The following is a 25,412-nucleotide window of genomic DNA, read 5'->3' as shown; positions in this document are numbered from 1 at the left end:
CCAATGGCTGATACCAAATGAGAGACTCCCCCCTGGGTACACTGGGCGACTTGGAAGGTGCTGAACAGACTGCGCTTTGGCACCACAAGATGCAGAGTTAATCTTAAGAAATGGGGCTACAAAGTGGAATCCATGACATGCAAGTGTGGAGAAGAGCAAACCACTGACCACCTGCTGCAATGCACCCTGAGCCCTGCTACATGCACAATGGAGGACCTTCTTGCAGCAACACCAGAGGCACTCCAAGTGGCCAGATACTGGTCAAAGGACATTTAATCAACTACCACGCTTGCAAACTTTGTTTTGTTGGTTTGTTAAAACAGTAATATAACTGTTTGGTTTGCTCCTGACATGATAAATAAATAGTCTATTTTGTTCATGTGATTATGGTTTATATTGCATTGGTTGTTTATTGATGTTTTATTTTATTGATGTTCTGTTTATTGATGTATTGCGGGCTTGGCCTCATGTAAGCCACACGGAGTCCCTTGGGGAGATGGTAGCGGGGTACAAATAAAGTTTTTTTTATTATTATTATAAATAAAATCATTGAATCCAATGCAACCTGAGCCCTGCCACATGCACAATGGAGGACCTTCTTGCAGCAACATCAGAAGTACTCCAAGTGGCCAGATACTGGTCAAAGGACATTTATTTATGTACTTTATTTGTATACAACTGTTCTCAGCACTTAGGCGACTCACAGCGGTTAACAACAGTAGCAGCAAAAAATCAACGTGACAACAAGATATTAAAACAATTAACACAATAACAGACTAATCAATTAACAACAACCATTCACTGGTGCCTCATAACTGAAAACATGATCCAAACTCGTCATCTGTTGTTCCGTTCCTATATTCATTGCACTACCTATTCAAACGCCTGTTCAAATAACCAGGTTTTCTCCGAAATATCATTAGCGATGGAGCCGATCTAATGTCTGTGGGAAGGGTGTTCCACAGCCGAGGGGCCACCACCAAGAAGGCCCTGTCTCTCGTCCCCGCCATCTGAGCATGTGTTGCAGGCGGGATCGAGAGCAGGGCCTCCCCGGAAGATCTCAAAGTCCTAGTGAGTTCATAGGCAAAGATGAGATCAGATAGGTAACTTGGGCCAGAACCGTTTAGGGCTTTATAAGTTTAATAGAATACCAAGTCTGCAAACTTTGTGTTCTGTTTGTTTGTTTGTTTGCTAAAAAATGCAACGCAACCGTTTGTTCTGCTCCTGACACGCTAAATAAATAAATAAACTTCCAGCAGCCTCAGCTACCTTGGCCAATGAGAAGGGATTCTGGGAGCTGTAGTCCATATGACACACACTTTTTTTGGGCTGTGTCCAAAGCTTTTCCTCAGAGCGTTCCTCCTGTCTAAGGAAACAAGGTCCAATCGGGGCTCACGCTGCTCAACTTGGTTTCCGGCAGAAGTGAGGCTACTTTTATTTATTTATTTGTTGTGCCAGGACAACCAGTCCATTATATTACATTTCTAACAGATCAAAGCAAACAAACAGACAACATACAAAATTTGTGAGTTTGGTAGTTGATTAAATGTCCTTTGACCAGTATCTGGCCACTTGGAGTGCCTCTGGTGTTACTGCAAGAAGGTCCTCCATTGTGCATGTGGCAGGGCTCAGGTTGCATTGCAGCAGGTGGTCAGTGGTTTGCTCTTCTCCACACTCGCATGTCGAGGATTCCACTTTATAGCCCCATTTCTGAAGGTTGGCTCTGCATCTTGTGGTGCCAGAGCGCCTTCTAAGTCACCCAGTCCTCTGTGTGCCCAGGAGGGAGTCTCTCATTTGGTATCAGCCATTGGTTGAGGTTCTGGGTTTGAGCCTGCCACTTTTGGACTCTCGGTTGCTGAGGTGTTCCAGCGAGTGTCTCTGTAGATCTTAGAAAACTCTGTCTGGATTTAAGTCGTTGGTGTGCTGGCTGATACCCAAACAGGGGATGAGCTGGAGATGTCACTGCCTTGGTCCTTTCACTATTGGCTGCTACTTCCCAGCGGATGTCAGGTGGTACAAAGTGAGGCTACTCATCTGACGTGGCTATTCCGCCTGTGCTTACGTCAGCCCTTTAATCAACTTCGCGTTCTCTCTCTCTCTCTCTCTCTCTCTCTCTCTCTCTTTCCTGAGAACGTCCAATCAGAGCTCTCTATTCTCAAGCCGGTCCCGCCCTTTAAAGTGAAAGCAATCCTGTCCAATCGGGTCGCGGCTGCTCGATGTACTCCCCCCCCCCGCTTTCTGACTTCCGGCGGAAGTGAGGTCGAGTCTAGAGCTTAACCTGACGTGGGTCAGGCAGTCGGGCTGGTTCCCCGGCGCCTCGGCCTGCTCTCGCCCTGTCCGCGGGGCCCGGAGCCCCTCTCCGCCGCCGCCATGCTGGACTTCTTCACCATCTTCAGCAAAGGGGGGCTCGTGCTGTGGTGCTTCCAGGGCGTGCGCGGCCCCGCGGCGGCCTGCACCGCCCCCGTGAACGCGCTCATCCGCTCCGTCCTCCTCCAGGTGAGGCCTGTATGCTTGGGAGCACAGATAGGCAACCTTCGGGCCTCCAGGTGTTTTAGACTTCGTTTCCACCATTCCTAACAGCCTCAGGCCCCTTCCTTTTCCCCCTCAGCCGCTTAAGCGGCTGAGGGGGAAAAGGAAAGGGCCTGAGGCTGGGTTGTCGTAGGTTTCTTCGGGCTGTATGGCCATGTTCTAGAGGCATTGTCTCCTGACGTTTCGCCTGCATCTATGGCAAGCATCCTCAGAGGTAGTGAGGTCTGTTGGAGTTAGGAAAATGTGTTTATATATCTGTGGAATGACTGGGGTGGAGCAAAGAGCTCTTGTCTGCTGGAGCTAGTTATGAATGTTTCATCTGACCACCTTCATTAGCACTTGAAGGCCTGGCTGAGCCTGGGGGAATATTTTGTTGAGAGGTGTTAAGATGTGCCTGGTTCTTTACTCTCTGCTGTTTTGCTGTTGTAATTTTAGAGTTTTTTTTAAATACTGGTAGCCAGATTTTGTTCATTTTCATGGTCTCCTCCTTTCTGTTGAAATTGTTCACATGCTCCTTGTGGATTTCAATGGCTTCTCTGTGTAGTCTTACATGGTGGTTGTTGGTGTGGTCCAGCATTACTGTGTTCTCAAATAATATGCTGTGTCCAGGCTGGTTCACCAGGTGCTCTGCTATGGCTGACTTCTCTGGTTGAAGTAGTCTGCAGTGCCTTTCATGTTCCTTGATTCGTGTTTGGGCCACGCTGCTGCGTTTGGTGGTCCCTATGTAGACTTGTCCACAGCTGCATGGTATACAGTAGACTCCTGCAGAAGTGAGAGGATCCCTCGTGTCCTTTGCTGAACGTAGCATTTGTTGGAATTTCTTGGTGGGTGTGTAGATAGTTTGTATGTTGTGTTTCCCCATCAGCTGTTCTTGCCATACATCACGGGAACCACTGACCTCATAGGGAAGTTCCAACAGACCTCACTGCCTCTGAGGATGCTTGTCATAGATGCAGGCGAAACAACCCAGTGATTCCAGCCATGAAAGCCTTCGACAACTTTTCCCAGGTTTTCATGATCAACCCAATTGTGAAATGACGTAACGCAGGAACAAAAAACATAGTGTTAAATAGGGCCCTTCCACACAGCCATATAACCCATAGCATGAGATGGAGGCTCCTTCTTTGGAAGCTTTTAAACAGAGGCTGGATGTTTATCTGTTGGGGGTGCTTTGAATGCAATTGTCCTGCTTCTTGGCAGGGAGTTGGACTGGATGGCCCATGAGGTCTCTTCGAACTCTATGATTCTACGAGATAGGAATTGTACAGCTGCCTAGATATTGTTGAACGGTGACTCCTAGTTTTCCTACCATTTTCTGTCCTGGTTTTTCATTCATGCCACATGTTATTGCAGCTTAACTGATTCCATATATTTTCTGACACTGTAGAGTAGATCCTTCTTAAGCTGAAAATCCCTGCTGGTTTCCAGAACTGATGATAAAGGTTTTGACCAGATGGGATGAGCCTGTTCTGAGAGCATCTTGTAATTGGGACATTTTGATCTTACGTCCTGAAGATCCCATTAGAACTAGCTAAATTAAGGAAGACTAATTTCTTAGTATTCTCATTTGAGACTGCTTCTCTATTAACTGAATTCTGTTAACAAAGTTGAGGACTTCAATATCACTCTTGGTTTCTTTTCACAGACATCCCCCCTATAGCAAACCGTTCTTGTGTACTTTGTGTTCTACTTGGCTTCACCAGTTGTTTTCTTAACTAGCATTAATCTAGTGCCTAAAAAGTCTGTAACACTATTAATTGATTCTAGCTCTTTTGTCAATATGTTCCAGAGATTTAATGTGTACCTGAAAATGCTTTTGAAAAGACTGTGTGAATATTTGTATTCTCTGGATCATTTCTGAAGGACAAATAGCTATGGATGTAATTTTAATCAGTATGCGATGGAAGGATTTGAGATTTAGAGATAGTGTTTTAAACAAGACCATCTTACCTTCTCGGAAAAGTGATTTTTGAAACCACATTTTTGAGGACCATTGACATTTGAATACAAAACACTCATTGTGTTGCAACTCAGGATAGATTCACCTTGCTCAAGACACCACCACACCCCAAGGCTGTAGGTTTCGTAGTTTATTGAAGAAAAAGCAAAATCAAAAACATAGAAATAAAGTTGCAAAAGTTCAATAGCCAAGACAGAGTCTTAAATGCATAGTCATAGTTCCCAAGATCCAGAGGCAAATAACATGAAGTATACTCCTTTAGCATTGGTTAAACAAGAATCCATGGCAGCATGACAAAGTTCCCAAAAAATCAGGAGCAAAACCAAAGTCCCAAAGAGCTAGAAGCTTTCCCCAAAAGCCAAAGTAATTTCAGAGAAGTTAGCAGGGTATAAGCAACATTGCACTGACAACGGACAGACTTTAATCAGATCGTTAAATATGTTTCCCCAACATGAAAGCATTACGTTGACTTCGAGTTTCATGTTTGTTGGCAAGGCGCGCACTTCGGCAAACCCTTAATTGCAAAGGGTCCTTCCTAATCAAGTTTCCATCTTCAAGGCCGGATCCCCCATTATCCTGAGACTGGTCTCCCTGGAACCGAGAGGCCCTGCACTCACAGATGGGGCCGGCTTGTCCACCTGCAGTTGTGAAGTTGTACTATCTTTATCTAAAACAACATTCCTTTCCCTGGGGAACAGAAATACCGTCTCTTCTTCAGAATCAACACCGTCTGCCTCAATAACAGGAATAGGTTCAGAAATCTGTAACCCATCATCCTCCTCGTCCTGAGGAAACTCTGACTCAAAAAGCTCAGGCTCAAAGTGAACCAGAACACATTGTACGTCTGTATTTGGAAGACTTCCTTCTTCCTTGGGATGTGATATAGTTCTCCATAGTTATACATTGGTCCCCACATCAGAACACCACTTCATGGATTGTACAGCAATGTGGTATAGCAGTTTGAGTGTTGGACTCTGAGAGATCAGGATTTGAATTCTACTTTACCTTGGAAATTGACTGAGCTTTGGGTCACCATAAATCAGTCAATTTGAAGGCATATAACTTCACAGATTATATGTTTGTATAAGTTTGTTTCAAAGTTACCCTCAACACCCTTGTTTCTGCTGTCAGCCTGACATTTTCTACATCTACTGTAATGTATCAGTTCTTGGAATTGTTTCCTTGTTGTGCCAAGTAGATGCTATCATCTTATTTTTGATGTTGTATTACTTGGCCACTTTCACATCTCGTTCCTTTTGTATTTCTTTGCCTCTTTGTTTATGTAGACATGGCTCTGAAGGTGATAGATTAGATAAAACCATTTCAGTTGCCTAACTATAATTTGTCTCTATTGCTCATGGTATTATTTATTTATTTATTTATTTAAAACTTTTATATCCCGATCTTCTCTACCTCCGAAGATTCAATGCTAACATTAAAAATCTAAAACATAATACAACAACATTAAATTACCAAATACAAATAAAATAAATTACATAAAAACCATTCGCAAAGATAAAATTGTGTCCAGTTCAGTCTGTATAATCAGTCCATATATTGTCCATATATTGTGGTTAGTAACTTTGTTCGATTGCCGGTCTCAGACATTATTCTGCAAAAGCTTTGTTCCATAGCCAGGTTTTCACTAGCTTCCTAAAGGTCAGGAGGGAGGGGTCAGATCTAATTTCATTTGGGAGGGAATTCCATAGCCGAGGGGCCACCACAGAAAAGGCCCTGTCTCTCGTCCCCACGAAACGTGCCTGCGAAGGAAACGGGACCGAGAGCAGGGCCTCTCCAGACGATCTTAGCACTCTTGATGGTTCATAGGGGAGAATACGTTCGGACAGGTAAACTGGGCCGGAACCGTATAGGGTTTTGTAGGTTAAAACCACAGCATTCCAGGCAGAAGTCTCTCAGACTTGTCCACTATTGGTTGCAATTCTGGTTTTGTTTCTCATTTCCTTTATTTGAGTCATAAAAATTCAACAATCAAACTTATGCTTTACTAGTCTAACCAAAGATAAATGCTCTTAATTATAGACTGTAAAAACATCTCGGCTATTTGATCGGGCAGCAAAATGCCTGAAATCTTCTAATCCTTTAATGAATCTCTGCTATACTTTCCTTGTTGATGTGCTTTAATTGCTTGAAATTCAACAATGTATTAATATTATATGTGTGTGCTTTTATCTGTACTTTGTTGCAAGGTTCCATAAGGAGGAAAATATATTTAAGAAAACTTATTGATTTGAAAGTTTATATAGACTGAATTACAGTCAAACACTTTGCAATGATATTAAATGCTTGTAAACAGGTCTGGAAAAATGTCTCAAGACGTGACTGAGGTTGCTTTGGCATCTAAATTATTATTAAAGAATTATTATTAAAGTATGACCACTGTCTTGTCAACTTTGAAATACTTTTCTAGCCCCCCTGCAAAGAATTAGCAGTCAATGGTTCTACTGAATTGGAAGAAAAGTTGAAGTTTAATCTCTACAGCTCCTGCAGTGTGGAAATTGAACTTTATATTTAATCATTCTGATATACTTCTTCCTTCTCTTCTCAGGAGCGAGGTGGCAATAATTCTTTCACCCATGAAGCCCTTACGCTGAAGTACAAGCTGGACAATCAATTTGAGCTTGTCTTTGTGGTAAGTGAACTCTTGTGTACTTCAAACTGGTAGGAAAAAAAACCTCATTTTCACAATACTGCAAGAAGATAAACAGAGAACTGTGATAGAGAACTTGCTTTTCATCATGGATGTATTGTTGTTAAAGGTTCCAGAATGTCCTTTTTGTTTCCTGTGATTTGGAGTACATTCTACAGAATTGGCCTACTTTGTCAGTTTTGCACCAGCCTTCTTTACAAGGGCACCATTTTGTATTTGGTTCATTTATCTATTTAGAAAGACAACTAGGCTTTAGTCGAGAGCTGGCTTCTTTTTTCTAATTTAATACTTTTACGTGTAACAATAAGTTTAAAAACTGTTTTGTTTAAATACATTGCATTTGGGTTTATGTAATCAACTGTTCACATGAGTGGATAAACAAAGATGGAAGACATATTTGAGTGTGGGATTATTGTTAAGTGCATCCAAACAAACAAACCAGGTTTATAAAGTAGATTTAAACCAAGTTTTGTTGATTTATGAATCCTTGTTAGTTCAATTGCACTGGTCTTGATATACATGAAATCACATCTTGATATGGCAGGAAACATTCCCTTATTTATTAATGGAGATGTGGAGAGATGAAACTGGAAACAGTGATTTGTGTGCTTGGGGTGTCAAGTTCTAAACAAAAATGGGTATTAATGGTTTTTATTTGTGAACATTATCGATTTATTTGTGCAGTGTGACATTAGGACTGAATAGTAATAATATTGGGTCTGAACCCTCCGTCTTCCTAGAGTAATGGTACTTTTGCAACACTTAAAGAGAGCACGAAGAACCAAGGACTGGGGGATGCCTCTTTATTAAGACACACCCAAGTTCTTCCCAAAGGCCCGTTACTTGAGAGGGATGAAGCGAGACGAGTGGGTGGCCCCAATTCCTGGCCGGCCGTGCTTCACTGGCTTGTAGGTGATGGAGAACTCCCCCAGGTAGTGGCCAATCATCTCAGGCTTGATCTCCATCTGGTTGAAAGTCTTCCTGTTATAGATGCCCACCATGCTGCCCACCATCTTGGGAAGGATGATCATGTCTCGCAGGTGGGTCTTGACCACCTCGGGCTTTTCCATCGGTGGGGCCTCCTTCTTGGCCTTACGCAGGCGCTTCAGAAGGGAGTGCTGCTTGCGGCTCAGGCCCCGGTTCAGCCAGCGGGCGCTGTAGAGCTGCATTAGCTGTTCATAGGACATGTTGAGGAGCTGATCCAGATCAACACCCTGGTACGTGAACTTCCGGAAGGTCCTCTGCTTCTTCTGCTCCACTTCCGCCATCTTGGTTTCAGTCTTCTCAGGGAAAAAAAAGCTTGTGACCATTATCAATTTGTGATGCTACAAGAATGTAAATGTATATTATTGTTTTAAATTGTTATTTTATGGTGTTTTATACTTATTATCAATGTATTTGGATTATTGTTTACATGATTTCAATATGTTGTAAGCCGCTTTGGGTCCCGTGAGGGAGAAAAGCGGGTTATAAATAAAGAATTATTATTAATGTTATTATTATTATTATTTCTCTTCGCAACAATATCTGTTCTTCTTGTAGGTTGGGTTTCAGAAAATCCTGACTCTAACTTACGTGGATAAGTTAATAGATGATGTCCATAAGGAGTTCCGAGACAAATATCGAAATGAGTTCCAACAGAAGGGAACTCTTGGGATTCTCAATGGCACCTTTGATTTTAAAGAAGATTTTTTACATCTCCTACGGTAACAGTAAAATTCCCTTCATTTCAGTACTAAAGCTACATATTTCTTATGAGGAAACTAATTAAACTAAGCTTAGGAAGCATTGGTTTCCCAATTATAGCCAGGTTTGGTTTACTGCATCCTGAAATCTTGGGATAAATCTGATCATTACTGTTTGCAGTTTGCACACTTATAACTCTCTGCTGGCTTTAGTAATGTTTGTTGCAATCCCTAGACTTCTCTGGTAGTCTTTTTAAGTACAGTGTTCCCCCATGTGGGCAGTTTCTTCTTTTAATCTCAGTGTATGCAGGGAAACAGTATTTTGAAAACTAAATCTTTTTTGGAAAAACAAAAACTGGATGTTTTTAGGTGAAAATTTTATTGGTGTTTAGTTTTCCAGTCCATATTCAAGAAGGGTGACCTTCCTAGAATAAGACTCCTTGCCATTGTAAAGCTGTATTTTCCATATTCAGGTTTATCAGTAAACAAAATAGGTTATACAAATGGTTATAACAAACCTTAGGTTGTTGCCTTACCTCTGGGTTTAGGGGGTGCAAATTTAAAGTTTCTGTTTGCTATGAGGAATGAGTGGCACTTCCTAATTGTGTCAATTAGAAACATTGTCTTGTGTTCAGAATTGTCAAGAAACAAGATTGTGATTTTATATTCGGCTGTGTTATTTTTTTTTTACTAACTGCAGTTTGCTGTGTTGTGAATGAAATGGGAAATTGTATTCAGGCATAAGTTAAAATCTTCCTCTATCTTGGATAGACTCTCAAGGATGATCTTAAATTGCGAGGTGGGACGTAAGGGCAGATGCGTTCAGACAAGTAAGCTGGGCTAGAACTGTATAGAGCTCTATAGGAGAATTTATTTTATTTTTCGTGTCAGGGGCAGACCAAAGAGTTGCATTGCATTTTTTAGCAAACAAACAGACAAACAAAAACACAAAGTTTGCAAGGTTGGTAGTTGATTAAATGTCCTTTGACCAGTAGCTGGCCACTTGGAGAATAAGATGCTTGGTATTGTGATGGAAGGAGCAAACCTCTGAAATGTATTCTTCTTTCCAATCAGGGATGCAGAGGAGAGCAGTAAAGTCCGAGCTCCCACTGCCATGAAGACTTTTGAACAGTCAGCAAAGTCCCAAAAAACAGTGAAATCTATGATAGAAAACCGAGGAGAGAAACCAAAAGAGAAAACTAAGAATAAGAAAAACAAAGGTTCCAAAAAAGAAGGTGAGTCAATGTTGCAGCTAACTGGTGATCTATGTGGGATCACATAGGTATTTCCGGTGGCTCATCTTTAACATTCCCAGTTGTTTGAAGGGGGCTGTAGAGTGCATGCTTGTAAATGGATTGTGCATCTTTATTCTCTCTTTCTCTGACATTTCCTTCCCCCTTCTTTTCCTGCCCTTTCATCAGGATGCCAGAAATGGTGTAAATCCCACTTGCCAGCGGTCTAATCTGCTAGTTTGCATGGGCCTTTTGAAATTGAGCAAAACTTGTAGCTGGAAAAAAACCCACAGTGCTGTTTTTTTTCTCCCCCAGCTCCTGGAGGTGAAGCAGTTGCTGCCCCCAAAGCAGCCCCTGCTGTCAAGCAGGACCCTGGTACTGCAGCTGGGGACAGAGAAGAACTGACTAAGGATGAGATTCTGCAGAGGAACCGAGAGGAATTCTTCAGGAAGCGCATGAAAGTGGGAGAGAAGTCTAAGTAAGTGAGGCCAGTAACAGTGAGTTGGCGCACCTTTTTCATCCCACTCGGAGATACCAAGCGGAAGGGTTGCATCTCTGTAGATACATTTTAATTTCCTTCTGGTCCAACCTTCATATGGTATTACAGATTCAAACATGCAGGGGGTACTTTGAAGGCCCAGCGTGCTCAGCTATCTTGGACCAGAATTCAGTTTTGAGAATTGTGCTCTTTTGGGCTGATAAGATAAGGAAAATAATTAAAATTGCCTTTTATTTTTTATGTTAATTGATAGTGTTATTGTTTAGCATGTTGATGCAGTTTTACCTGTATTTTATGGCAATATTAAGTGCTATTCTGTAAGCCGTCCCGAGTCCTTTTGGGAGATGGTGTGGGATACAAATAAAGTTTTTGTTGTTATTATTAAAGATCCAGAACATAAATTTGTGTGGTTATCTTTGCCCCTGCAAATGACTTGTGCTATTTTCCGCAGCAGCTGAGTTTTAATGGAGCTTCTCTTCTGTCTTCTTTAGCAAGTCCCCAAAGCCGGATGCTCAGAAGGATAAGGGGAAGAAACCCAGAGTGTGGGATCTGGGGAACTCAAATGCCAAAGTACTTGATTATAGCAACTCCACTACCAATGGAAATGCAGACACTTGCCCCATGGAGGATTATGATGCAGAAATGGTAAAGTATTCAAAACACTTGATATTGCTTTCCTTCTGTATGTGTATATCCTTCTGGGACGACTCTCCAAAATGGGCCTTGGAGGCACGGTTCCATTCTGTCCCCCATGCTTTTCAACATGTACATGAAACCACTAGGAGAGGTCATCCGGTGTTTTGGAGTTGGGTGCCATCTCTATGAAGATGATGCACAACTCTACTACTTTTTTCCACCTAACTCCAAGGAAGCCCCTCAGGTGCTGGATGAGGAGGAACAAGCTGAGGATCAATCCCGACAAGACAGAGGTCCTCCTGGTCGATCGTAAGATGGCTCGGGGTATAGGGTGGCAACCTGTGCTGGATGGGGTTACACTCCCTCTGAAGTCACAGGTCCGCAGTCTGGGTGTCCTCCTGGGCTCTTCACTTACGCTTGAAGCTCAGGCGTCGGCGGTGGCTGGGAGGGCCTTCGCACAATTAAGACTCGTGCGCCAACTGCGACTGTAACTCGTGAAGCTGGATCTGGCCAGGGTGGTCCATGCCTTAGTCACATCCAGATTGGATTGCTGTAATGCACTCTATGTGGGACTGCCCTTGAAGACGGCCCAGAAATTTCAACTGGTACAACGGGCGGCAGCTAGGTTACTAACTGGAGCGACTTACAGAGAGCTGTTTAAGGAGCTGCATTGGCTGCCATTCATTTTCCCGTCCCAATTCAAGGTGCAGGTTCTTACCTACAAAGCCCTGAACAGTTTGGGACCCGCCTACCTGTGTGACCGCATTTCTGTGTACAAACCCACATGATCTCTTCATTCACTGGAGAGGCCCTGCTCGCGCTCCCACATCCTTCGCAGGCGCGATTGGTGAGGGCGAGGGAGAGGGCCTTCTCGGAGGTGGCCCCCCGACTCTGGAACTCACTTCCCAAGGACATCAGACATGCCCCAACGCTGGCAGTCTTTAGGAGGAGCCTGAAAACATGGTTGTTCCAGTGTGCCTTCCCAGAATAAGGAAAATTCCCAGCAATATGTCCTCAGAATGCACTTTACTATTGTATTGGGTTGGACTGCACTCCCCTCATTTCTTTTAAAACCCTTATACCAGTTATATCCTACCTTGTTCATGCCCAGCATTTATTTTTTAATTTTTAAACTATTATATTTGGCCCGGCCATAGGTTTTTAAATTTTTCTGTGTTACTGTTTATTGGTTATTGTTTATATGTGTTTTATATTAATTGTATTGTATTTTTTTGCTTTGTTTATTGTTTTTGTTTATTGATGTACTGTTGGGCTTGGCCTCATGTAAGCTGCTCTGAGTTCCTTGGGGATATGGTGGCGGGGTATAAAGTTTTATTATTATTTTATTTATTACATCTGGGAGTAATATCTCAGGTGTTGAATGAAGTGGACTGGAGCACATGAAAGCTTTTGCCCTGATGAAGGCATCTTTCTTAAATGCCCGAACACTGTTTACTGTTTTACAATAAGGAAGCTGACTGAAACTTGTGTTGGCTCTTGGCATTCTTCTCATCCAATTCAGCTTGTTGGGGATCGCAACCATGAGCCTGGTCTTCTTCGTGAAATTGAATATGAGAGTGAAGAGGAGATGGAAGAGGAGAAGGTGGTTCAAAGCTCTTCAAGTACAAGGTAAAACCTCCATTCTGTATCCGTGTGTGTAAGTTACTTTTGGTGAGAAAGAAATTAGTAGTTGTTTTCTCCAGGACTCATGCCTTGTTTTCTGGGCAGAGAGCAGCAACTATGGAAGAAGGGGTGTATTTAGTCCCTCCTCTTTGTTTGCTATGCAGCAGTTGTATTGTTTTTAGGTATACAAACCAAAAATGATTCATGCTTTGTATAGGGCTGCAAAGAACTTTTGAAAAATGGTTTAAAAAGTGAATTTTCAAGTGTTAGAAAAACCTGACGAAGAATCCTGGACTAATGAGATAGGCTTTGTAGTTGAGATTTGTTCTGTAAAAAAATACATGTGTTCTGTGAAGAAATGCATGTGCTACCTACTCTTTTCCTGTCTCTAGTGCCAAGAAGGGTGGTCTTGGGGGCATGTTTGGGATGCTAAAGGGCCTCGTGGGCTCCAAAAGCTTGACCAGAGAAGACATGGATCCAGTGCTGGAAAAGATGAAGGATCATCTGATTGGTAAGCATTGGCTGCTCTGGCTTTATGCTGGCTAGTCCTGGGGCCTTATAGGGTAGCAATTGATCCTAACAGTTTTCTATTGATTCTAAAAGTGTATGAGGAAGGGTCAAGGGGAAAATCCTCTAGTGGGCATAGTTCCTAAGTTTTTGGAGGGATAGAGAAAGGGCAGATAGCAGATGATGCTAGCATCAAGATGGATAGTGTGGCTAATACTATCAATCTTGCAACTCCACTACCACCCCTACATGCCACCTCGTAATCTAAGATCATCCGGGGAGGCCCTACTCTTGCTCCCGTCAACAGCACAAATGAGTCTGCCGGGGACGAGGGACAGGGCAGTTCCTGCCTATGGAACACACTCCCAAATGAGGTAAGATCAGTTCCCTCCCTTCTGGCTTTTAGAAAAAAAATAAAATCATGATTCTGGGACCAGGCTTTCGGATAGTAGATGTATGTAGCATTTTAGAGGGACACTGACTGGAACAGCGATTCAACTAATGAGACTGTTTTATTGTTTTAATGCTTGTTGATGTATTGTTTTAATTGTGATTTATGTTTAATTGTGGTTTTACTATTGTAATTGTTTGTATTGGCATTGTATCGGTGCCCAGCGTAAGGCATTGAATCTTACCATTATTTATGTGTAAACCGCTTTGAATCCCCCCAGGGGTGAGAAAGGCGGTATATAAATACTATAAATAAATAAATAAATACCTTACATTGGTCTGAAAATTGTTTAAAGTTATCTCTTATCCTATTTTTGGGACACGGGATGCTTTGCCATATTCTGGCTTTTTTTTCGTATTGGGAGCAACTTGAGAAACTGCAAGTTGCTTCTGGTGTGAGAGAATAGGCTGTCTGCAAGGACGTTGCCCAAGGGACGCCCGGGTGTTTTACCATCCTTGTGGGGAAGCGTCTCTCAGATCCCCGCATGGGAAGCTGGAGCTGACAAATGGGAGCTCCATTTGTCCCCGGATTCGAACCGCCAACCTTTTTGTCAGCAGTCCTGCCAGCACAAGGGTTTAAGCTTTAACCAAAACTCAATAAAACTGCACTCATCAACCAATGGCGGTAAGCTGCTAAAAACATGACCAGGCTGTAAACAATAGGACAAAGGAATGGGATAAATGCAGAGCTGTAACAACGGAGAGAAGCCATGGGATGAAGTGCAAGCTGCATGACTGTTACGCAGAACAACCAGGGACTAGATGTTCTCAAAAGCTTCTTTGAATAGCCATGCCTTCAAGTCCCCACAAAAGGAGGACAGTGTTATATATGTTTAGAAATAAATACTCCCCCCCCCCCCTTTGCATCTTCCTTCCCCCTACCAGACCTTATGAGGCTAAAATAAAGCCAGTCCTTAGGAGGCTAAAATACCATTTGTCCTTGTTGAAGGGTAAGCTGTTAGAATTACCATGATAATTATGTTAAGCACATAGAATAATAATTCAGCTGAATGCATAATAATAATAATAATAATCTTTATTTCTACCTCACCACCATCCTACCGATGGGGACTCGGAGCGGCTTACATGGGGCCAAGTCCAGACTAAAATCAAAAGATATACAACAAACAACAACAACATCATCAAAGTGACATTAAAAAGGGAAAAAAATAAAAAAATCATGCATGATGGGCTATGCAATCTTAACTCATTGTTTTGGGATTTGTTTCCTCTTTCCCAAGCTAAGAATGTTGCTGCTGAGATTGCTGTTCAGCTGTGTGAATCTGTTGCAAAGAAGTTGGAAGGCAAAGTGATGGGCACCTTTACTAGTAAGTCTCTTTTCATTTTGAATACCTGAACCTCTGTCAGGAGTATTCCAGGTTGGCAGTGTTACTTCCCTTGGAGATAAGTGCAGACCTCTCATGAATCCCACACTGTACTGAACCCATGCAGAACATGGAGGAGGCTGAAGTTGGCCCAAAAGTCACACTTTGAATACTCTGTTATAAACACGACACAGAGGCATTTTTATAGGATTTAATATGTTAGAAATTACGTGGATTATGTTATGTCTTGCTTGTTTATGTTGGTTTATAATTTATTGAGTTCTTGATTTTTTTATTGACCTGCTTATATATTACAGTCAGCATGGAATGTTTGCCATTGTGTAGTTTGTCGTAAGCTGCCCTGAGTCCCTTCAAGGAGATAGGGCGGAGTATAAAAAAAGTTTCATTCCTTCATTTCATAGGGAGTCTATTTGGTGTTCTCACATTGCAATGCTGCTCTTAATGCCTATGATCTGAGGTATAAATAAATAAATACAGATCTGGAGTATTTATTTATTTAGTGTATATATATATATATATTTATTTATTTAGTATATTTCTATACCGCCCCTCTCAGCCTTCCGGCGACTTGAGGTGGTTTACAAGGCAAAATTCAATGCCACCAAGAACACAATTACAGTATAAAACATCAACATCAATAAAATCATAACACTAGAATAAGCATAATTCAATAAATACTCATTAAAACAATGTCCAGTTCCGTCATGTAGTTGTTCCGTTCTTATGTCCGTTACTCAGTATTCACAAATGCCTGCTCAAATAGCCATGTCTTAAGATTCTTCCGAAACGCTAGGAGCGAAGAAGCCAATCTGATCTCCCTAGGAAGGGCGTTTCATAGCTGAGGGGCCACCACTGAGAAGGCCATGTCTCTCGTCCCCACCAGCCATGTTTGTGGTGATGGCAGGACTGAGAGCAGGGCCTCTCCAGACGATCTTAAAGTCCTCGAAGGTTCATAAGGAGTACAAAGAAATCCCCTCTATTATTATTATTATTATTATTATTATTATTATTATTATTATTTTACTGACACAAAAACAGCAAATGAGATATATATGCTGGATTTCGTATCACAAAATTACAAGTCAAACACTTCCCAAGCATCTAGGACTGTGTGATGTATTTTCGAATGATGTGCGCAGATCCAAGTAAGGTGGCTCTTTGCAGTTGACAAATCATGATTATTATTATTGTTATTCCAGAATTGAGATGGCTTACACTGGAAACCTGAAAACCTACCCTGGTTATGTGTCCTGCTTGTAATAATTGTGTAGATAGAATCCCTGAGTCTCCCAAAGCAATAATTAGGACCAAAGATTGGAGGAAGATATTAGGAAGATCAGGCCTTATCTAGAGGCAAAGGCTTCATATTCCCTAAACAGGAAGTATCCTGTTCTACAGAGGTTTCAACTTTCTGTACTTAAACAAAGCTGCCTCTACAAGGAACTTGTTCATGTTGGAATTGCAGGAAGAGATTTGGCTTCTTTGGTCACAGTTTGTTTTCAATTTCCCAGCGGTGACCTCAACGGTCAAGCAGGCCCTCCAGGAGTCTCTGGTGCAGATCCTACAGCCTCAGCGTCGCGTGGATGTCCTGCGTGATGTGATGGATGCCCAGCGCCACCGCCGGCCCTATGTCATCACATTTTGCGGTGTCAATGGAGTGGGGAAGTCAACCAACCTAGCCAAGGTATTTATTTACAGGGCCTACATGCGGGTGGTATGGATAGTGTGACACTAATGGGACTCAAACAATCCATGATCTAGTTATGAGAGACAAAGAAGAAGCCAATGGGTCATTCCGTGGAGATATTGAGTGGAAGCCCCAGCCTTGGATTAATAGATTTCTTTCCCTGTTGGTATGTGTTTTTTTTCCTCCTATCAATTGAAAATGAACACGAGTATCTCAAGGGTTTCCTGAGTCCTTCAGTACTACATATTTGGGCAGCTAGTGGCCCATTTTCTGCTAAGGAAACAAAAGTAGTCAACCCATAGATTCCCACTAGAATCTTCACTTCACAGTAATCACATAGGTGGCACCTGTTTGTGCACCCATAAGATCTTTTCCTTGTCTCAACTTTTGTTTTCACTTATTTATTGATTTATTGATTTATTTACACCATTTCTACCCCGCCCTTCTCACCCTCGAAGGGGGACTCAGAGCGGCTAACACAGGCAACAATTCAATGCCAACAATATCAGTAACAACAATATAAAATCCTAGTACATAGCAAATGAAAACAGTAATATTAATTAAAAATTACATAATCACAAGTCACATAGCCATTTCCAATTATCATAACAAACCTATTGTCCGGGTTCAATGTCTAAAGTGCTGCTGTGCCCACTAGCCAAAGGCCTAGCTCCAAAACCACGTCTTTAGTTTTTTCCTAAAAGAAAGGAGGGAGGACGCGATCTAATCTCGCTGGGGAGCGAATTCCACAAGCAGGGGTCACCACTGAGAAGGCCCTGTCCCTTGTTCTCACTAGACGCATTTGTGACGCTGGTGGGACCGAGAGCAGGGCCTCCCCAGTAGATCTTAAATTACGAGTTGGAACGTAGAGGGAGATCCATTCGGATAAGTAAGCTGGGCCAGAGCCGTAATAGTAATAATAATAATAATAATAATAATAATAATAATAATAATAAAAACTTTATTTGTACCCCACTACCATCTCCCCAAGGGACTCGGTGCGGCTTACATGAGGCCGAGCCCACAATACAACAATAAACAATAACAACAATAATACAAAGTAATAAATAACTCATAAGCAAAAATAAGCAGTAAACATTAACAGTAACACGACACGTTTAAAAACCTATGTCTGGGCCAAATGTAATAATTAAAAATTTAAAAAATAATGCTGGGCATGACAAGGTGACATGGAACTGAGATAGAAGTTTTTGAAGAGGGATGAGTGTGCAGACAATCTTAAATCACCAATAAAGAGCATTTAGGGACATATTGCTGGGAGTTTCCTTATTCTGGGAAGGCACACTGAAACAACCACGTTTTTAGGCTCCTACTAGGGTTTTATAGGCCAAGACCAGCACTTTGAATTGAGCTCGGAGGTGTGGAAATGTTTCATGAAAACATTTCCAGACTGAAACATTTTGGGCTATTTTCAATAATAGAATCATGTTTCTTTTTCCACATCCAGAATCTCTTTTCCACACTACATTATTATAAGCAGGTCTTGCAGGTAACTACAACTTGAACATCAACCCAAAATCTACTGGATGTTATCACTCCTATTGGCATCTGTTTTTAATAATTCTCTTCTACACCTTGAACGAAATCCCTCAGCTTTGGCAATGCTTGCAGTGGCTAAAAGAAAATGGGACCCAATGTGCAGAGGGCTATAGGTCCATTGAATTTCGTTTTGGAAACATTCTTCCACTTCTTCCTCAGATTTCATTTTGGCTCATTGAAAACGGGTTTAGTGTCCTGATTGCTGCCTGTGATACGTTTCGTGCTGGAGCCGTGGAGCAGCTGCGGACTCACACCCGCCGCCTGAATGCTTTGCATCCTCCAGAGAATCACAGCGGTCGCGTCATGGTCCAGCTCTATGAGAAGGGATATGGGAAGGATGCTGCGGGCATTGCCATGGAGGCAATCCAGTACGGTAAGGCCTGTCTCCAGGTGTTGGATATGCTCCTTTTCCAGGCGATCAAAAGTTAAAGAAACAACAGACTTGAGAGACAGGAATCCCTTCCCAACCCCCCATGTGCTTCTATTGTGATTTGTCATGATGCCTAACTAGACACAACAGGGAACTGAGAAAGACTTCCAGTAGGTTGTGAGCTCTGCTTAGGTCTTGTGCATAATTTGTGGTTAGCAAAACTAATAAATTACAGCCCTATTTCAGCTGCCAAATTTCAATTAAAAATGTTGCTTTTTGTGAAATTACATTTTTTTCTGAAATTATATTATTTTGTGAAATTTCCTCAGCTGTGGAACTCCCTCCCTAGTAGGATTAGGTCAGTCCCTTACCTTTTGTCCTTTCGCAAACAAGTGAAAACTTGGCTTTGGGAGTAAGCATTTGATCCAGCATAACTATCTGTGCAATACAGTCGGAATTGGCTTTGGGTTGATGAATATGATCCTCTGATTATCTGGCTTTGGATATATGCACAATAGTTGCCTAATGTTTACATATGTTTTTAAATGTGGTTTTAAATTGTTGTGTAATTGCTTGTAATTGTTTTTGTTCAGGCATGGAATAATGTCGCTAATGTAAGCTGCCTTGAGTCCCCTTCAGGGTGAGGGCAAGATATAAATGTCATAAATAAACAAATAATACATTACTGAATACTGCTGTTATACAAAGTATAAAAAGCGGAGTGCAATTATGATCTTGATGCTTCAGACAGTATGCATCAAGGTAAATATTGTATGTGGAAACTCAAAATATCCTGGGTTTAGATTCTGTTGGAAAAAAATGTGGCAACCATCTATGTTTGCAAGAAATGCTTTTGGGGCATTGGAGAAAGCCAGCTGTAAATGTCAATATGTTCCCATTCTCGGCAGAAGTCTTATTGCCCCTGGTTCTATTTCTACGTTTGTTGTACCTCAGCTGGAATCAGAGAGTGTTTCTGATGAGGATGATGGGACTCAGGTACACAGTTTGGTTCAAAATGTCCCTGTTATAGACAGCGAAGAAATGCAGTTTCCCACAGTAAGGCATGAGAGTGTTGATACTGAAAATAGCCATGTGCAGTTTGACTCAGAAAAGGAGGACAGTTCTCAGCCTGGTTCTTAGCCTGATAATGAGCAAACCGGAAAACAGGCTAGCACTAACGAACAGACTGACCGTGACGATATGGGAACTTTAGATCAGGCCGACCAGTTGGAATTCCGAATTTGAAGGAGTGAAAGAATAGCTAACGAGAAGGAGGCCAGGGGCCAGAGAAACGCCTTCATGTTTTGCAAAGGGTATTAAACAGAGTGTTTGATACCAGATCTTTGTCAAAGCAAATTTGCATTTACCTATGGAGTTTGCCTAAACTAGGCTGGATTACCTTGCAGTTTTGTTGTTCATGGTTCCAGGACTTTGTCATGTTCTCTTGGGTTTTGCTTTGCTGATGCCTTTTTGGATTAAGCTTCAAGTGCTATGTTATATTGATCTTTTGGAACATGATCCTTTGCTTTTAAGAACTTTTTACCTTTTGTTTTTAATAAACTATAAAGACTACTGGCTATGTGCAGTTTGCTGTTCTTCAGCAAGGTGAATCTACTCTGAGGTGCAACAACTTTATCCATTTGTTTCTTAGCACGAAACCAAGGTTTTGATGTGGTCTTGGTGGACACAGCTGGCCGAATGCAGGACAATGCCCCTTTGATGACAGCTCTGGCCAAACTCATTGCAGTCAACACCCCTGACCTTGTCCTGTTTGTGGGAGAAGCCTTGGTGGGAAACGAGGCTGTGGATCAGCTGGTGAGTTCCTCAGCCTTTCCCATTTTTGAGATTGAAACATGAGGTGGCAAACCGTCCCGTTCCATGTGGACTGATTCACAACATTCTCATATAAATATAAAAATTGATTACTCAGTGTGGAAGTAGAATCATCTTCCCATAGGGTTATAAAGGGTACACCAGGTGGGAGTCATGATTTATGACCTCAGGAACAACTTGCTCAGAAGCCTTTACAAGGGCAGTTCTGGAAGGGTTGTTTAGTTCGAAAAATAGCAGTGTTGTGCATTGGTAGATTGGTAGATTTCTTAAAAAGCTAAAGGTTTCCCCTTGACATTAAGTCTAGTTATGTTCAACTCTGGGGGTGGTGCTCATCTCCAATGCTAATCTGAAGAGCCAGCATTGTCCATAGACACCTCCAAGATCATGTGGCTGGCATGACTGCATGAAGTGCCGTTACCTTCCCACCGAAGCAGTACCTATGATTCTACTCACATTTGCATGTTTTCAAATTGCTAGGTGGACAGAAGCTGGGGCTAACAGCAGAAACACACCCCACTCCCTGAATTCGAACCATTGATCTTTCGGTCAACAAGTTCAGCAGCACAGTGGTTTAACCCACTGCGCCACCTTTTATTGAAAAGAACACATAGTCTATCAAAGTCCTGACATGGAGGACTCTTTTATCCAAACCATGATGTAACTGAGCAGAAGTAACACATTTTGGTTGTCAGAACTCCTTGTTCATGAACACAAGATTTTGTTCTTTTTTTAAGGTTGGGGGAGGGGTCATTTTTCTGGGAATGCAAATCCAGTAATAATTTTAAATTTATGTATTAATGTAATTGGTTGTGTTACAGTGGAAGGGGCTACCTTGGAAGATGAGGGACTTGGATGTTTGGTTGCTTTAGCTGTGGATTTTTGCATTAGCAGGGCACTGCTTTAGATCAGGCCTCTTCAACCTGCTGTCCTCCATATGTTTGGGCCTCCAACTCCCAGAAGCTCTTGCCAGCTTGTTCAGTGGTCAGGAATTCTGGGGAAATTATTTATTTATTATTTATTTCGCGCATTTCTACCCTGCCCTTCTCAACCCCCGAGGGGGGACTCAGGGCGGCTTACAAAAGGCACAATTTGATGCCAACAACAAACAATAAGATAAAAACATGTATCAATAGCCATTATAAACAATTAAAACAAGCAAGATATATATCACAATCAATAAAACCAATCTAATGTTCAACGTTCGCCAGCTCAGAATCCGTAGGTTCATTCTACATTGTCAAATCCTATCAATTCTGGTCGACATCTAAAACATTTGGAGGGCCACAGGTTGAAGAGACCTGTTTTAGATTGTTTGGGATTCCTTTGTAAAATATTTCACAACACGGTGTTGGTGAATAGTTCACGAAGAGTACTCTTATCTTCTTCAACCTCAGGTCAAATTCAACAAGGCCCTTGCTGATCACTCCGTGGCTCAGACCCCACGCCTCATTGATGGAATAGTACTCACCAAATTTGACACCATTGATGACAAGGTAAGTGCTTACTTTGAGAGGATATGAAAAGCAATGTATACATAAATTTGTGTGACAAACATCTTTCATAGTAATCTAATTAGCCATAAAGTACATCAGCATTTTTTTTAAAAGGACCGATGAAAGCCTAGCAAACTAATCCGTTGCATTTGTTCCTGACGAGTGCTCTTCTCTCCATCTTAGGTTGGTGCTGCCATCTCCATGACGTACATCACTAGCAAGCCCATTGTGTTTGTGGGTACCGGACAAACCTACTGTGACCTGCGTAGCCTTAATGCCAAGGCTGTGGTTGCTGCTCTCATGAAAGCTTAAACCACCAGTTATTGCACCAAATTCCTGTCTGCAGATCTCTCAGAATGTGCTTTTCCAATGTGACTGTCTTAGCACTTTTCTTTTCTTTCTCATAGTGCGACACAGAATGAAGGGATGCTAGAAGGGGCTGTTTTCCCTGTCTTTTCATCTTTGTCTTGGTTTCATCAATACACATAACTTCCTCTTATGTAATGTGCAGGTTTAATTCTGTTCCACTTCTTTGAAATTAGCCTCATGCTCTAAAAGGTTTTGAGGAAGGAAAAGTCCTTTCCTAGCTTTGGAATTTGCTGTCCTCGCTGTCCTCCAGTCGGTCGGCCCTCTTTCCCGTCTTCCTTCATTCTGCCTCTTCGGCACACTGTTCAAGCCCTGAGCTTCGTATTGCTCATCCCAGGTTAATGGGTGTCATCAGACTTTGAGAAGAGGGGGCCTGTTCTACCTCTGCTTTATTTAAAACTCAGTGAGCTCGCGGAGCCATTTTCGATTATGTTTTAGTGGCAAAGCATGGTTAGGTGTTACCATGATAAACAGGCTGTTTTCTAATAGGATAGAGAGAGATGCTTTTAGCAAGTCAAGCTTTGGCCTTGCAGCTTGCTTTGATCCGAAGCTTTCCAACTCTTCCCTGAAACAAAGCTGAGACCTGCTGCTTCCAGAGGGGCAGGCTGCGGATGCCTTAAAAAAGCCCTCCTATCTGTGTTTTCACAGCAGGGCTAGCCAGGCACTGCCCCAGGCTACCCTTGGTTATGCAAAGTTCGCAGGGTGCTGTGAGGCCTTTGGACAGACTTGCAAACCAAGGGCACCCCTGATTTCAGAGAGAAAGCTGCTTTTGTTGCATTTTTGAGGTGCTATATACAGAACATTGCTCAAATCATTGCACAAATATCAGATCCTGTTTGTGTTGAACTTCCCTGTTGGTGGTGAGCACACGCTGTAATTTTGCACAACCATACACCCAAGCTTCATCGGCAGTGCTGAAGCATGGGGTACACAATGCTGCAAACAACCTCCTTTGCCCTTCTCCCTTCTCATGCAAACAAGGAAAAAACTCAGTTTGGATAAAGAAAGAGCTAGTTGTGTGGATTCATTTTGATTCTTATCTATAAGCATATTAAATCAAAGAGTGGGCAACGCTTCAGTGACCCCCTTCCCTTGTTTACAGAGGATACGTTTCAGTCTCTCACTGCCTCACCTCTTAGGCTTTCCTGCCCAATCACCAGAAGTCAGAGGAAGCCTAGCCCACAGAAGTCTTGACTTGCGTAAATGCGCTGGCTTTCTCCTCACGAAACCAGCATGTGAAAGGGATTTTCTGGTGGGAGTAATAATGCTGTGGCCGCTTGCTGCTTTTCTGCTGTCCACTTCCCCCTCCCTTCAGAGTGCCTCTTGATCCTGGTATAAAGTGCTATGTTGAATAATACAAAACTCTTACGAGGATGTCTTGTAGCTCGGTATTGCAGATGTGCTGTAGTGCAATAAGTTGAATGCTGTCTGCTAAAAAGTAATTTATATAATAAAATTTATTTAAGAAAAAACCCACCAAGTTCCTCTTTCCAATAGTAAGAAACCAGAGGACTAGAAAGAAACAGGCTACTGAATTCTTTTCATTTCTTCCACAATATCATTGATTACAGATAATGTTTCCAAGTATGCAATTTGCCTGTTAACTTTTGCTTCAGTGTACAGTTACAGAGGAGTTGTATGTACTGAAATATAATATATCCCAGACTTCACAAAAATCTTCAAAAATGGAGCAGATGATCTAAGGCAGTGTTTTTCAACCTGGGGGTCGGGACCCCTGGAGGGGTCACGAGGGGCGTCAGAGGGGTCGCCAAAGACCATCAGAAAACACAGTATTTTCTGATGGTCATGGGGGTTCTGTGTGGGAGGTTTGGCCTAATTCTATCATTGGTCGGGTTCAGAATGCTCTTTGATTGCAGGTGAAGTATAAATCCCAGAAACTACAACTCCCAAATGTCAGGGCCTGTTTTCCTCAAACTTCACCAGTGTTCACATTTGGGCATATTGAGTATCCGTGCCAAGTTTGGTCCAAATTCATCATTGTTTGAGTCCACAGTACTCTCTGGATGTAGGTGAACTACAACTCCCAAACTCAAGGTCAATGCCCACCAAACCCTTCCAGTATTTTCTGTTGGTCATGGGAGTTCTGTGTACCAAGTTTGGTTCAATTCCATCGTTGGTGGAGTTCAGAATGCTTAGGTTGATTCCTGCATAACTGTCACCTGCCCATTTCTGCTATAAATATACAAAACATAAGATTAAATGTACTCAGGCCTACCATGGGGAGGGGTCCCTGCAATTTGGCCAAGTGTCAACCCATTATGTACCATTCCAGTATATACCATATACTACCTTTTGAGTGGGGGAGGTCATTCCACCCAGTAAAAGGCAACCAAGGATGCCACAGTGGGCCACTTTGCCAAGCAACAAGGGAGATCCGGTGGGTTACAAATACAGTTTTTATTATTCACTAGCTGTAGCCCTCAGAAAACAGAGAATTTGCAGACATGAAGAAATCTGGGCTAGGGAACTCCTCCCACCAAAAGTTTCCTGCTGGCTAGTAGAAGTCAGGCTGTTAAGGTGCAAGTTGGTATGGAAAATAAAGTAATGAGGAGCAGCCACTGAAGCTGCAAGGCTTTTCATTTATATTCATGCTGGCCAAAACTCTCAAAAAAGCCTCTTTGAAACTGCCTTCTTTCTCCTCCTTCCTCTGGGATAGTTTGTAAGGGTTTTGTAATGTCTTATTTGAGGGGGTGAAAGGGGGATGTGGAGCCCAAAGTGGGAGAGTTGCTGGCCTTCTAATGGTTCACCAAATGGCCGGGGGGGGGGGGGGGGAGTTGCCGGGTAGCCACGTGGGCCTCATGATGCCACTGTGGTGGCTCCAACTGTTGCGGGGGCTTGAGCCAGGCCTCCTTCCTTCCCTCTTTCCTTTCCTCAATCCCTCCCCTCCCCAAAAGAAAAGGGACTCTGCTTTCCTGCATGGAAAGGGACTCCATGGCAAGGCTTCTTT

General features: G+C 42.4%; 1 protein-coding gene and 1 pseudogene across 1 annotated transcript; one reads left to right on the top strand and one right to left on the bottom strand.

Annotated features, from left to right (window-relative positions):
• Positions 1-2,248: 2,248 nt before the first annotated feature.
• Positions 2,249-22,577, top strand: SRPRA (SRP receptor subunit alpha). Its single transcript, XM_060786958.2, has 14 exons — positions 2,249-2,496; positions 7,056-7,139; positions 8,700-8,863; positions 9,917-10,077; positions 10,390-10,552; positions 11,065-11,218; positions 12,732-12,838; positions 13,225-13,343; positions 15,031-15,117; positions 16,647-16,819; positions 18,542-18,755; positions 20,404-20,567; positions 21,980-22,078; positions 22,262-22,577. Exons 1-14 carry the CDS (start codon positions 2,371-2,373, stop codon positions 22,388-22,390), a joined length of 1,944 nt encoding a protein of 647 aa, XP_060642941.2. The 5' UTR covers positions 2,249-2,370; the 3' UTR covers positions 22,391-22,577.
• Positions 7,947-8,451, bottom strand: LOC132782297 (small ribosomal subunit protein uS19 pseudogene; annotated as a pseudogene).
• Positions 22,578-25,412: the final 2,835 nt, after the last annotated feature.

Source organism: Anolis sagrei, chromosome 7 (genome assembly GCF_037176765.1).
Source record: "Anolis sagrei isolate rAnoSag1 chromosome 7, rAnoSag1.mat, whole genome shotgun sequence".
Taxonomy (NCBI): domain Eukaryota; kingdom Metazoa; phylum Chordata; class Lepidosauria; order Squamata; family Dactyloidae; genus Anolis; species Anolis sagrei.
Note: the sequence above shows the minus strand (reverse complement) of the source record. Positions and strands in the feature narration are given on the sequence as shown.